The 14,305-nt window shown below is 40.3% G+C and overlaps 1 protein-coding gene across 2 annotated transcripts in view; it reads left to right on the top strand.

Annotated features, from left to right (window-relative positions):
- Mpzl1 (myelin protein zero like 1) overlaps nucleotides 1-13,418 on the top strand; it is a 54,011-nt gene extending 40,593 nt beyond the window's left edge. The window contains exons 5-6 of one of the 2 annotated variants that reach the window (XM_074047568.1): nucleotides 1,493-1,595; nucleotides 11,005-13,418. In XM_074047568.1, the coding sequence (XP_073903669.1) occupies nucleotides 1,493-1,595; nucleotides 11,005-11,106 (205 nt within the window). In that variant the 3' untranslated portion in view covers nucleotides 11,107-13,418. The remainder of the gene's footprint in view (nucleotides 1-1,492; nucleotides 1,596-11,004) is intronic. The other variant, XM_074047569.1, reaches the window with a different exon arrangement.
- Nucleotides 13,419-14,305: the final 887 nt, after the last annotated feature.

Genomic DNA, 14,305 nt, shown 5'->3' with positions numbered 1-14,305 from the left:
ACTTGCTTGGAATGCTTTTATTCCGCTGACTGTGTTGCTCCCTTGCATGGTGAGTGTTTTATGATTAAATACAGCTGGATTGTTGGTTTTCAACATGAGACTAATACCGGGTGGTGACATGCCAGTCTGTAGTTCTTCCTTGGGGTTAATAAAGGGTCAGGGAAATGTTCCTTAGAATCCTGCATGGCCTCATGAAAGCTGCTATTCTTCTTACTTTGGTTTTTTTCCTCCTCCCCTGCTTTTCTACCTTGGTGTGCTAGGATCAGGTCCTGCTTATCTTCCACTTCTTAAGAAAAGCTGACATAGAAGACACATTGGGACTATAACAGGGCTGGGTCTCCTCTTCCACTCCCAGTAGACACATGGTAACTAATCACATTGCCCGTTGCTGTTAATATTCATGTGTATGTACTCAGCCCATTCCCTTTGTTGACAACTAACCAGCTAGTGCTGAGCTAACCCAACAGCTATTATAGCTTGTCCACAAATATGTCACTTGATTATATTAGAAACATAATTGAGCATAACATCCAGATGAAATTGGGTTCATCTGAATATATATGCTCTTCATGTAAAACACCTATAGGGATATGTGTGTGTGAGAGAGAGAGTTTTCTTTTTCATATGTGAATTTTATTGTCGGTGATTAAAGCCCTCTTTGTGTTAGAATAATCAAGCAGTCTTGGTTCAGGGCATGTAGACTCCCATTCCAGAGAAGGCAGTTCAGCATGTATGGTATGCTAAGTTTTAAAAATAGTAAGTTGTAAATGATTTAAAGCTATACTGATGACATGGCTCATTAAGAAATCCCTAATAAATTCCTTCTTAGTGTTCACTTTCCTGATTTATTTATGAGATAGCACTTGTTAAAGACCCTTTATGCATCTGAAAAAGTCTAGCCTATGTGATGTGGCATTCCATAGTTTCTCATCACTCATGATTTCTGGGGGGCTATTTGTGTTTTTGTTTGCTTGTAGTATTGGTACAGAAACAAAATATGGGGAAGTAGAGAATGGAGGGAATGAGAGGAGCCATGACTGCGAGTCTGGATGTATAACTGTAATTTTTTAATACATTCAGAAGAGGCTTACCTTTGATGGTAATGAAAGTGAATTGCCATCAAGAAGGTATAGCTTACTCTTTTGAGCGTTTATCTTGAAGCAGGGTTGACGGCAGGTATAAAAGACAAAGCAGCAAGAGTATAAATGTGTATTATGACCAGAATCACAACATTACTATTGGAAACTGAGGTGACGATGTTTTACCACAGTGATGTCTGTGCCTCCCCCCAGCAATAGTTTCAAGGACTTAGAAGAATGAATGAGTTTCAGGAATAGAAAATAGCTTTAAGATACATTATTTTTTGATGTCCATCATTTTGTTGTCTTCTGTTTTAAACATCTGTACATCTGCTGCTTCATCTTGCCATCACTTGCATTTCTGTACTTTTGTTTTGATTTATTTAATTTTTTTTTTTTACATTGTTCATCAGCTGCAGCACATCAGAGACTTTGTCTCCGGTAAAGCAGGCTCCTCGGAAGTCCCCCTCTGACACAGAGGGTCTAGTAAAGAGTCTGCCCTCAGGATCTCACCAGGTAATATGGTGCTGTCACTTGCTGGGTATGGGGAAGAATACTAAACTGTGTAAGAGAAATACAGACACACAGAAAGGGAGGGAGAAAGAGGGAAATTAAAGGCCTGGTCTAGGAAGACCACAAGAAAATGTACAGAGGAGAATCTGAGTAAGTTTTCTACAAAACCACCACTGACATATTGTTTACTAACAGTGTAGCTCTGTTGGCCCAAGTAGAAGTAGAATGGCCTTGTCAGCTGTAAAGATTCTTCAGCTGCCCAAGGGAATAAGTCTAGCAAACTGTATTCTGTACTAACATATTCTGTAAGAAATTATCAACATAATGAAACCTCTTTGCATAAATTCATTTAGGCTAAGAAAAACATTGTAATAAAAAAGTTAAGAAATTGCCAGGAGACCAGGCATGGTGGTGTACATGCCTGTCATTCCAGTTACTCAGGAGACAGAGTCAGGAGGATCTCAGTTGAGGGCTGCCCAGGTGAAGGGTGGTGGTAAGACCCTGTCTCAAAAACAAAGGGGCTGTTGGCATAGCTCAAGTGATAGAATAATTGTCTAGCAAGGTTGTCCTGGGTTAATCCCCAGCACCACAAAGGGAAAAAAAATGTCAAGTAAAAGTTGATATTCTTAGTGTTTGTAATAAAACAGAAAATTTTTTCATAGATTATAAAAAATGGAAAGGAAGTGTTTATCTGAATAATTAATAGGCTTGATGAACAAGGAATGGTTTGGTTTTCTACTTACTGTAGAAAGTATAGGAGAGAAATAACTTTTATTCAGAATTTAGTACAGAATCTAGCATTGTGCTTAATACTGTGTTTTGACTATGCTACTTTATAATTATGGCTTGGCAAAAGCTTCATAGCTTAGTACCAGTGTGGTTCTTCTGGGAGAGAAAGAAGTCTAAGGAATTTGGCCAGTCCTACTTTGCTCTTAGAAGGTGTTAGCTAGAGGGAATAGATTTAAGAGGAAATAAAGAAAATCAAAGTGCTTGTAAAGTTTCATGAGTAAGATCTGTAGTATTACTCCATAGTTGATCCATGTGGCTAGGAAACTGTTATTCCAGTGAGGAAACTGAGGCATTGTTGTACTGAGTTACTAAAAATACACAGGTAGGGCAGAAACCCAAGTTTTCAGCTTGTTGTTCATCAGGCTCAAAACTTGTTCCTGTTCTCTCTGCCCACCCCTCTCATCTGTCTCTTCTGTCTCCTATTTTGGATTGCAAACAGGCATAGGGTCATAATAAAGTCATGGCAGCTACAAATGGTATAACATCTAAAGAAGCCTTGCTTTCCTCCTGAAAACAGACTGTGTCCTTCAAAAGTGAAATAGTGGTTTTTAAGACATTAGAAACCAGGTTGTTTGGTACTGTGGTCCCTGAAAACAAGGAAACAAGTAATGAGAGTCTGTGATTGCTCCAGCACATTGCCTCGAAAGTGTCCAGAATGCGGTTTAGAGAAGGAAAGTGGATGCGGCTGTTTCACTAAATTTAGGCAGCAAAAATCAGGACTTGTGAGGCAGAGTATTAGAAAAGAGAACACTACTAAGATAGAACAAGTGAACATGACTGCACAAGTACACTCCAAAAATCTGAATTGAGATACCCTGAGTCTTTGAATATAGATTCATGCATACACCAGAGATCAGGGAAAAGAACCATCTGAAAAGAATTGGTCATGCAATGCCTGGAGCCCATGAGGGGCTGGGATAGTTTGAGGAAAGACTCATAACACATAAGTTATTGGTTCGAATGCTCAGAATATCCAAGCCTTAGTAGTGGGGCTAAATTAACTATGGAGCCACCACTACAAAGCCTAAAAGGAAGCCTTTAAAGAATCAAATTAACCCCAAAGTAATTTAGCTGCATCCCACAACAAAATCCAACACTTTTTATAAGCATACAACAAAATCCAGCACCCAACAATGTAAAACTCAATGCAATGTCTGGTACCAATCAAAAATTACCAGGCATGCAAAGGAAAAGGAAGATGAGACACCTAATCTGGAGAAATCAACCCAGAAATGACAGATGATGGAATTCATAAGCAAGGACCTTAATGCAAATATTATAAATCTTACAAATAAACTTAAGGACGTAAAAGAAACCTTGGACATAAGAGGAAAGAAATAGCTACATTCAGCAAATCCAAATGGAGCTTACAGAAATGAAGAAAACATTGGTTGGCATTAACAACAGATAAGCCGGGTTCTGGTGGCTCTCACCTGAATCCTAGCTACTCAGGAAGGAGAGATCAGGAAGATCTCAGTTCGAAGCCAGTCTGGGCAAATAGTTCATGAGACCCTATCTCAAAAAAACCCATCACAAAAAAAGGGCTGGTGAAGTGGCTCAAGGTGTAGGCCCTGAGTTCAAGCCCCAGTACCAAAAAAAACCCCAAAAAAACAGATGAAATACACAGAAGAAAAGATCAGTTAACTTGAAGACATAGCAGCTATCTAAAATGAAGTAAGGAGAGAAAGAGAAAAACTATAATTTTTCCATTTAATATTTTTCAGTGTGTTTGACTGTAGATAACTGAAATCATAGGAAGTGAAACTGAGAATGAGAAGAGACTACTGTAGTGAAATAGTAGATTTGAACTCAACCATCTTGATGATTTCATTGAATATAAATGGTCAGGACACTCCAATTAAAAGATAGAGGGATTGGAAAGTGTGGCTTGGTGGCAAAAGCATGTGCTTAGCATAAGCAAAGTCCTAGGTTCAATCCCTAGCACCAGTAAATAGAGAAAGAGAGAGAGAGAGATGGATAGATGGATAAATGGACGGATGGATATCAGATTGGATAGAAGTAACCTTTGTCCCGCTCAGTTATTTTCCAAGTTGTATCTATACCTTTTTCTTTAAAGTTATAATTATCATCAAAATTTTTCTGCCTTGCCTGTTTCTGGAATTTGTAAATCCTTTACTAGTTGGCACAAGACTTTGAGGTGGACCATATGATTTCTAGCAGATTTACTGTGTAATTTTTGTTTTATTTGGCTTTGCTTTTGTGGTCATACTAACTTACATCAGATGATACCCTCCAAGGATTAGAAAATTTGCTTTGGATACTTTACAAACTGCCTAAGCTCCTTAAAGTATTAGCAAGTGATCCTAGTAGGATGTATAACTCACCAACACAGTGCTACCCTTCAGTGGATATACTTGAGATACTTCCCTTTCAGAGAGCCAAAGAGTTTTATTGATGTTGTGCTCACCAGAATCTTTATGATACACACTATCTTCAGTTTATTCAGAGAAGGAAAAAGATTTTCAGTTCAGGAAAAACTTGCTTGACCTCATATGTTCATCTTTCTCTATCCATGTTGCTCTCTTTTTGTCACTTCCACGGGCATTTAAGTGCTTGCAGTACACATGAAACATGGAACCCCTGCCCTGAAGAATTCAGAAACTTAACTCTGGGGCATAGCTCATAGTGTTAACTTGGGGAGGAGTTTTTAAAGCTGAACACCTGTTCCTCGTCTTTGAAGTGATGGGTGGGGCATGTTTGTCTCTAAACGCCTTCTCATGCCCCCATTTGTAACTGTAAGGGCTTATAGTATAACGTATGTTATAAGGACAGGTTTAGGCAGGTGCTGTCGGCAAAGATCTGTGTCATTCAGGCCTGTGAAATGGAGGCATGGAAGGAATTCTCAGAAATTCTTCCTTGAATGTTTCCTTCCAAGAGTTCTAATCATGACATGCTTCCTCATCAGCAAAACTTTCCATTTTTCTGTCTGTAGGCATCATCTGAGAATTAATAGCATTCATAATTACTATTTGGGTGAGTAAATGAGTCCATGTTACCCTAAGAAGAACGGGCATACTATTTCCCCAAGAAGGAAATTTAGGGAAAAAAGCAACTTGATGCCCAGACATCTGTCTTTGATCGCTGTTTTTATTATGATTAGAAAAGACTTATTAATAGTAAATCTGACTAACAGTAACTTCAATGATAAGAAGCTTAGTGACTCATGGGAGGCCCCGAGGCAGGGTACTTCTATGTTAGTTCAGCATTAAAGACACAAGGTCTTTCCATTTTACTCTTATTTAGCTTCTCCTCGGCATAGTGTCCTCATTCTCAGGCCTCAAATGGCTGCCTTGCCTTAGGCATCATGGAAAACAGGCAACAAGAGTTGCTGAGTCTTCTCTTAGTAGTTTTTATTACGGGGAAAACTGTTACTGGAAGCCCCAGCAAATTTTTCTTAGTCCCCATTGGCCAAGAGTAGGTCACATGTTGGGATTTCTTTCAGTTACCTGCAAGGGGTTGGGAATTTTAATTGGCTGAGATAGCATCCTGATTTGGGCCTAGGGGCAGGAGAGGGTGGAGTCTTAGCAAAGGGAGGTTGAACACCAAAACCAAATGAGGGATCTCTCCATCGTGGAGGGGGAAGTTGGGTTGGGAAGGATGTCAAGTAGGCTATGCCTAGAGTTTGGAGTGTTACAGTGTAGGGGGAAAGATAAGCAAAATATCTTTCTTTATAAAGCTTCATTTTAACTGATTGACTTAAAATAATTTTTTTGTGAATACCTGATGAGTAATTGGTTTTCTAGGCCCTTTACTGGAAATGGTTAACGCTTTGTATGCAAAAGGCAAGTATTTTTGGTCAACAGTGATCGAATGGAATATTTATGTATTTGTCAGCTGTGGTACATAGCTATAGAAATGGTACAAGAAGTACATTCTGTGCATTTTCTATTTAGTCTTCAGGACAGTTCTGTGAGATGCAGTCTTGTATTGTCCTCATTTTATGTGTGAAGAACCCAGGCTTAGTTAGGTTGAGTTACTTGTGCAAGGTCAGTAGTTAGTGGCCGAGCTGGTGTTAGACCCAGCCCTGTCCAGTTCTAAGACATGTGCTTATTCTGTCCTTGTCCAATTTTTCAACTCTGTTTTGGTAATCAGCATTAGCTTTGTTTATCTCAGAGAGAGTCATATTAACATAGATGTGTTTCACATTTATATTTGACTTTTAAAAAGTGTTTCGTCCACAGTCAATGAACATAAGGTAAAAGCAGGTATTCGCTGTCAGTGAGAGAGTGCTAGGGTGTTGGAAGTGATTCTTTTAATGCCTGAAGGACCAGAATCAAATTACCAAAGGCTACAGAGGCCGTGGAACATGCACGACAGGACATACTGTAAGCACTGACTGAGTAACTAACGGATTTAGAGACAGTGTCTTTGCTATTCTAGGACATTCTCTTCCTAGACCTTCTTCTCACATCTTCCCCAGTATATTTATATACAAGTAAAATTCAAAGATAATTTTATCTCTGGTTGTAACCAAACCAAAAAAAAAAAAAAAGACCTATGTCAGGCAGTTTGTTTCTTGAAACAGTTTCAATAGTTATGATCTATTTTCGTAATGAACAGTTGGTGGAAAAAATATTTAAATATTTCACTTGATTATGATAACTCCTTGTTGAAAAGGGAAAACAAAAAAAGAGAGTAGGGAAGATGAATTCTAAGATGTATAATAAAAATGACTAGGTTTGTGGGTTTTGTTATTTTCTTTTTATATTCTTGCATACACAAAAGCAAGTATTATAGCAATGACAGGCTCATTTCAAAGTTGATCTTGTTTCATTGGATCTTCCTGAACTCCTGAACAGTTTCATTTGCCCTCAAAAATTGAGGTCCTAAGGCATTGTTCCACAAGTACACCACGGTGCCTTCAGAGGTCTGTTCTAGCTAGGGTTAGATCCATCAGTCAATCCCTAATCGCAATTTATATCCCACAATTCCTCTGGATCCAAGCAAGGTGGATCCAGGTGGCACATGTCTGTAACTCTAGCTACTTGGAAGGTGGAACTAGGAGGATCACTGTCCTCAGGCCAACCCAGGCAAAGTTATTGTGAGACTTTGTTAAACTAAAAGCAAAAAGGACTGGGTGGTAGAGCGTTTGCCAATAAGCATGAGGCTCTTGAGTTCAGTCCCCAGTACCTAAAAAAAAAAACTTCTCTGGATCCGTTATTTAATCCATTCCTTCATCTGGCCCCAACAGTCTGCCAAGTCCTTGGCAATTAAATAACAAAGTCCCTGATGTAAGACCTTACTACATGATGGGGGAAAGGAGTGAGAATGACATCAAGAGACAGTGTGGTAAGCAACTTAAAGAAAACCAAATCCAACAACAGGAAGGCATTCCTTCTTTGTTTTCCTAGTCACTTTCAACAGACTTGCATTCTCTTGCCATGAAAGACAGTATTATCTCACATGAAAGAACTTACTGGTATTCTAACATTTGCTGACCAACGCAGATGCAATTCTATATTATTTTTCTTCTCTGCTTTCTCTGTTCTCTTTGTTTTCCATGCACATAGTATATTAGTTACTTATTGCTATGTAACACCACCCCAAAATGTAGTGGCTTAAAACAGCCACCATTTATTTGTCTCCAAGATCTTTTGCATGGTTGGGCAGCTCTTCTGGTCTGGTCAGTTCAGCCGATGAAGGCTGTCTCACTTGTGCATCTCCAGTTGGCTGGAGCATTGACTCCTGGTTGGATAGCCTAGAATGGTCTCACTTACAATCTGACAACTGGCAGGCTGTTGGCAGCTGGATTATGTGTCTCTCATCAGGCTACTTGTTCACAAAGTGATGGCAGCTGAAGGAGGGTCCCACGATCAGCAAGAGAGTATAAGATGCAAGGCCTGTTGGAGGTCTAGGTGTGACAATTGCACAATGTCACTTCTGCCTCATTCTGTTGGTCAGTGAGGGTCACAGAATGGCCCAGATTCAAGGAGGGGAGAAATAAGTTCCTTCTCTTGATGAACAGATATTGCAAAGAGGGTGCAGATGGGGTAAAAGAACAAGTTTAATTTTTTTTTTTTTGGGGGGGCACTGGGGTTTGAACTCAGGGCTTTACTCTTTACCACTTGAGCCACTCCACCAACAAGAAACAAGTTTATAGCCATATTTATAATTCATCACACGTGGTAAACTCCTTCCCCCATGAACACACCCTAAAACTCCTAATGAGTCTTTAGGAATTATGGTACAGGGCTTTATTGTCTAAGAAGTTACACAAGCCAAGCACCAGTGGCTCACACCTGTAATCCTAGCTACTCAAAAGGCAGAGATCACGAGGATTGTAGTTTGAAGCCAGTGTGGGCAAATAGTTCACAAAACCCTAACTCAAAAAAACCCTTCACAAAAAAGGGCTGGTGGAGGGGCTCACAGTGTAGGCCCGGGGTTCAGATCTCTGTACCGCAAAAAAAGAAAAAAAACGAAGTTAACCAAGTTGCATAATTCACGTTCAGAAAGCCTGTCCTATTAACGCTTTGTTTCTTTTTGGATTACCATTCCCTTTTTTTCCTTGCCTTTTTCTCAGGTGAAGCTTGAGGGTCTCTGCATTATTTGAGGTTAACGATGTGATCTGTTACTATTTCCTGTGGTGGGCATTAAGGGAGTATCCTCTCCACACTGAAGACAAACACACAGAGTTTGGCTTCTTAGTTTACTTGCTGGGTTACATTAGTGTAATTGTGTGACAAGATGCTCATAATGAATACTAACTATTGGGCACTGCAGGTTATTTATAAGTATCATCTCATTTAAGTCTTGGAACACTAAAGATATTCATGCCACTTTAGAGATGTGGAAATGATGCTTAGGGTTAAATATGCTCCAGGCCATGTGGCCCGTGCTGTTGTCTACGAGGTTCAGTGAAGAATGTCTCACCAAGTCCAGCTGTGGCTCTGCTCAAGTTCAGTGGGGTCTAGTTGGTTTATTTTGTAACTCCACTTCAGGTGCACCATCACACAACCCTTTCAGCTGGGTTCGTCTCTTCTGTGGAGGTCAGAGTGCTGAACTCCATGGGATCTCAGCCTACACATAAAAGGATGAAGGTTGTTGCTATAAGGTTACTGGAACTCCCAGATGGATGTGGCTCATTTTAGTGTATGCTTTTGGCTCTTGATTGCACCTTTTTAAAGTTGAAAACTTATCTACACCATAGAGTTCCTTCAGGTTGGGAGAAAAGCTGACTTTGAGTTACATTAAAATTTTCTTTTAAACCAGGGCTCTTTTGTTGTTACTGTTTATAATTTTAGAGTCACTGTGTTGGGAAGGACTGAAAAGGTCATGAAGTATAACCAACTGATGTTTGAATCCTCGGCTCTACCCAGACCCCTTCCCCTAAGAGTTGGGGACTAACTCTGCTCCCCAGCAGCCCAGGTTTCCCTGCTGTCCTGTATTGTATACTGCAGTGACCTGGAGCTCTAGCTTCTTCCTCGCTGCTGAGGCTGAGAGAATCCTTCTACTTCAGTCCACCTGGGGGTTTTCTTTATATCTAGATGTCTAGATTGTTACCTTTTTTTTTGGTACTGGGGCTTGAACTCAGGGCCTCGCTTTGTTTTTCTTTTTTTAATTTTATTTTTAAAACAGAAAGGACAGTTACCAGATACTAGATATCAAAGAAGCAGACCTGGGGTGTAGCTCAGTGCTAGAGTGCATGGAGGCCCTCGCATCAAAAAGGAAAAAAACCATCAAGCAATTTTTGATTAGTCATAAAATAATAGGATCAGGCTAAAAGAAGTGTGCTGCTACAAGTAGTAGATTTATTGGATATTTGAATGTTTTAAAATGTCTGTTTGTATAAAGTGACTAGTTCAAATTGATATTACATATTGTATGTTACCTAGCATGTTGGATTTTACATGATTTATTCTGAAGCTCATGATTTTGGGGGGTCCCAGGTTGATAGAGGGCCTGCCTTAGTTGTTAGGACTCCGATCCGAGTTGCAAAGACTGAAGAGTTCTATGGCAAAGAGGAAATACAGGATATTTCTAAGAATAAATACTGTATTTCCAGGTGCCGGTTGCTCATGCTTGTAATCCTAGCTGCTCAGGAGGCAGAGATCAGAAGGATCACAGTTCAAAGCCAGCCCAGAGAAATAGTTCACAAGACTCTATCAAAAATACCCATCACAAAAACAGGGCTGGTGGAGTGGCTCAAGGTGTAGGCCCTGAGTTCAAACCCCAGCACTGCAAAAAAAGAAAAAAGAAATATTATATTGTTATAGAACTTTCTAAACATACAAAAGTTGTTTGGGGGTGTTTAGAAAAGTAAACAAAAGCAGCAAACCCCCACAATTATCAAGTCAATCCTGACATCATCTAGCTATTTAGGAGGCTGAAATCAGGATGAGGAGAGGTTTGAGGATAGCCCAGGGAAATAGTTCACAAGCCCCTATTTCCAAAATAACCAGAGCAAAATGAGCTCCACACGTCCAAGTGTGGTTCAAGGGGGTATATCACCTGCTTTGCAAGTGTAAAACCTTGCATTCATAAGTCCTTTTGAAGACATTCAGAAAACGGAAGTCCTTGCTTTTGAACTACGGTGTAATTACTTTAATGATTACTTCTATATCATTAGTTTTTCTAAACCTCTAATTCTTATTCTCTTCTCCAGGGCCCAGTCATATATGCGCAGTTAGACCACTCTGGCGGACATCACAGTGACAAGATTAACAAGTCAGAGTCTGTGGTATATGCAGACATCCGGAAAACTTAAGAGAAGACCCAGAACATATCCTAAGCAAGAAACAAATCAAATTGGACTCTTGTGCAGAAAATGTAGCTCATAACCACGTGTGGCCTTGAGAACCCAGGCAAGGACTTGTGTACTCATAGAGGGAGAAAAAAATGTGTATAAAGGATATGTATAAATATTCTATTTAATCTTCTTGATGTGAGGTGCCTGTGTTGCATGATGAAAAGATGGTATGATTCTGCATATGTGTAAATTGTCTTGCTGTTTGGGGTCATTTACAGTTGGGGAATTTCAGAAACATTCCTATCACCATCATATAGATACGATTTATCTTAGCAGACCTTTTAGTACTTCAAGTAGACATGGCCTTTTAATGTAAGGGCTCAACCAGGCTTAGCATTTATTGTAGTTGGAGAATGAGATCCTATGACAGAAGTATATCCAGGGTGGCCTTTAACCTGATATCAGAAATGTTTCTTATTGGTTGTAGATTTTAGACGACATCCACTAACTATGCCACCAGAAAACAGTTTAGTTTATGTTGATGTTTTTCTAAAACATGGGGCAGTTTTTAACTTTATGCATTTTGTAGACTGTTTTTAATATCACACCCTTTAAATGTATCATAAGATTTTGGATTCATAATATCCAGGTTAGCAAACAATAAAGGTTGGAGGTCACTTCCTTCTAGGTGCTTTAGGTCAATACCATACAGATAGTTACAGTAGAAAATCTAGGCTTTGCTTGAGTTGTATCGTGCCATTTGGAGGCAGAAAGTGTGTGTCAGTTACATTCTTTGCTGAAGTACTTCCTGCTTGAAGTCAGAATTCTCACACAGAAGAAGTTGAACGTTTCCTTCTTTCTAAGTGGGCAGAAATGGGATTGCTAGGTTGCAGCTCAGTATCTCAGAGCGCTGTCCAGATAATTGCCTTCATAAAGCGCCATGAAGTTTCCAGCAGAAGGCAGCTTCAGGCAGTCAGGTATGACTTACACTAGCTTCACCATACCTCAAGACCTATGGAGCTAAAGGAGGTCAAGCTCGTTCTGCTGCTTTAGGAATCTCTTCTCTGTCCCTTGCATACGATCTTTGGTTTTCTGAGGAACTGTTCTTTGTTACTCCCATAATGCACCAACATGCACTCCAGGTGTCTGTAAGGAGGAAAAGGCAGGTTTTGTCTTCATACATGCATCATCTCAAGCCGGTCAGTGTCTGCTCTGTGTGCTTTGTACCTGTTCCACAGCCTCCCCGTTACTCCTTTATGGTCATGGGTCTCATTCAGGAGAGTGATGCAGAGTAATATGGAGTGTCTGTCCCAAACCATTTCCTTCTGTTCTAAAGCCTTTCTGTATCCATTTTGAAGACAATAGAAGAAGCCTTTAGAAGACTTCTGTTGTCACCATTCTTCCAACTAATGCCAAGATAACGATATCCTTGGTGAGCCTTTTCCACTGTGCAAATGACCCAGTGAACCTTGGTGGTGTTTAAGGTAAAAGGAATACGAATCATAAGAACTCAAGTGTGTACTTTGTCATGTGTATTTCTTCCTGACATTTTTACAGAAAAAGTGGGCATTTTCTTTTTTCTTCTTTCTCAATAATATTCCTGTGAATAAACTATACGTTCCCAATACTTTCAGACAGCAAGAGCCCTACTTTCTCCTTTCAGTGCCAAGACCATATCTTTGTGAAACTGGTGCTGTGGTAGAGCTCTCTGAAATGACACCTATAGTCTTTCTCCCCCCTCCACCCCACACAGCGTCCTTCCTGCACCCAACCTCGAGACCACCCGCTCAACCAGACACCTCACCCTCTGTTACAACTCCGGCATAATAGCAGAAAAATCTCCTCACCAACCTTCTCCCCCAGGCAAGGGCAGTCAGTCAGCTGCCAGCTGACAGGGTTTGGGGGACAGGCTTCCTGATGGACATTGCTCACACTCAGGGAAAGCATCTCAGAGTGGGGTCTCTGAACCCAGGGCCATCTAACTTCCACATACCACTTCCTTCAGAGTTTTTGACCCTTTCTTTCCCCTGTACCTCAAGTTTTCCTGGGCTGGCTACAGATAACAACAGTGGTGTAGCATCCAAATAGCAGACCTGCCCTTCCTGTGTCTTATTACTGGCAGAATGAAACCTCTTAAAATTATATGTGAATTTTGTAAGGGGACACCTAAAAGGGAGTATTTAGAGATTAAAATTCTTAACTATCTGTAGATTTTCAGTGGAAATGTATCCAGCTAGGGAAAAACCATCAAGTTCATTGTTATCTTTTGATCTTTTCTTTTTCAGTTATACTTCTGTGAATATTTTAATACATCTTTTTCAATTTCTGAATGGTGTTGTGTGCTCATTTTAACTCAAGTAGAAAAAACGTTTTATATAAATAAAACCTTTTCATTCATATCACTCCAGCCACACTGGCCTCTTTATTCTTCAGACACACCACCCATGTGTCTGCTTCAGGGCCTTTGTACTACCATTCCATTGGCCAGAAACATGCCTTCTGCGGATATTTGTGTAGTTCATTTTCACACTTCAGGTCTCTGCTCAGATGTCACCTCAGAAAGACCTTCTGTGTCTGTGCTTCTGTGTCTGTGCTCACCCCTGTGCTGGCTCTCCCTGACCCCTCAGTTCTGCTCTATTCTTCTCTGTCCAGCCATGTATTCACTTTTTTGTTCTTGCCGCTGGAACATGAACACCAAGAGGCTACAACTTTACTGTTTTGTTCACTGCTATACCTGTAGCAGGTGGAAGAGAACCTGGCACTTGGTGGCTGCTTATATGTGTTGGCTGGATGCATGGCTGGAAGATGGATGGCTTTATCCATTCAGCAACCTGTTGAGAACTGTCCTGTGCCAGGCATCATGCTGAGCATAAGGAAGCAAAATGAACAAGGCTCCTAAAGGAGCTTGCTGCAGAGTGGGAGCAGCAGCAGAAGACAGAACTCTCATAGCTACTAAGTAGTTGGTGTATGCCACTTTGTATTTCTTACTCTTATTGCAGCACAGTGAGCTAATAATACTAGTTGTTCTAGTCTTACACCCATTTGCAGAAAGACAGTGTCAAGCTTAGATTATATGATCTGCCCAGCCGCACTGTCACTTAACCAATAAGGTGTGAATAGGTGGGGCTGTTTGGTCTGAAGGAAGGACTCTTAATTTCCTCTATTCAAATCAATGTGCTAAGTACCTGGATGGCAGTTTTCTCTGTTCCTCAGGAAT

This window comes from Castor canadensis, chromosome 11, assembly GCF_047511655.1.
Source record: "Castor canadensis chromosome 11, mCasCan1.hap1v2, whole genome shotgun sequence".
Taxonomy (NCBI): domain Eukaryota; kingdom Metazoa; phylum Chordata; class Mammalia; order Rodentia; family Castoridae; genus Castor; species Castor canadensis.
Note: the sequence above shows the minus strand (reverse complement) of the source record. Positions and strands in the feature narration are given on the sequence as shown.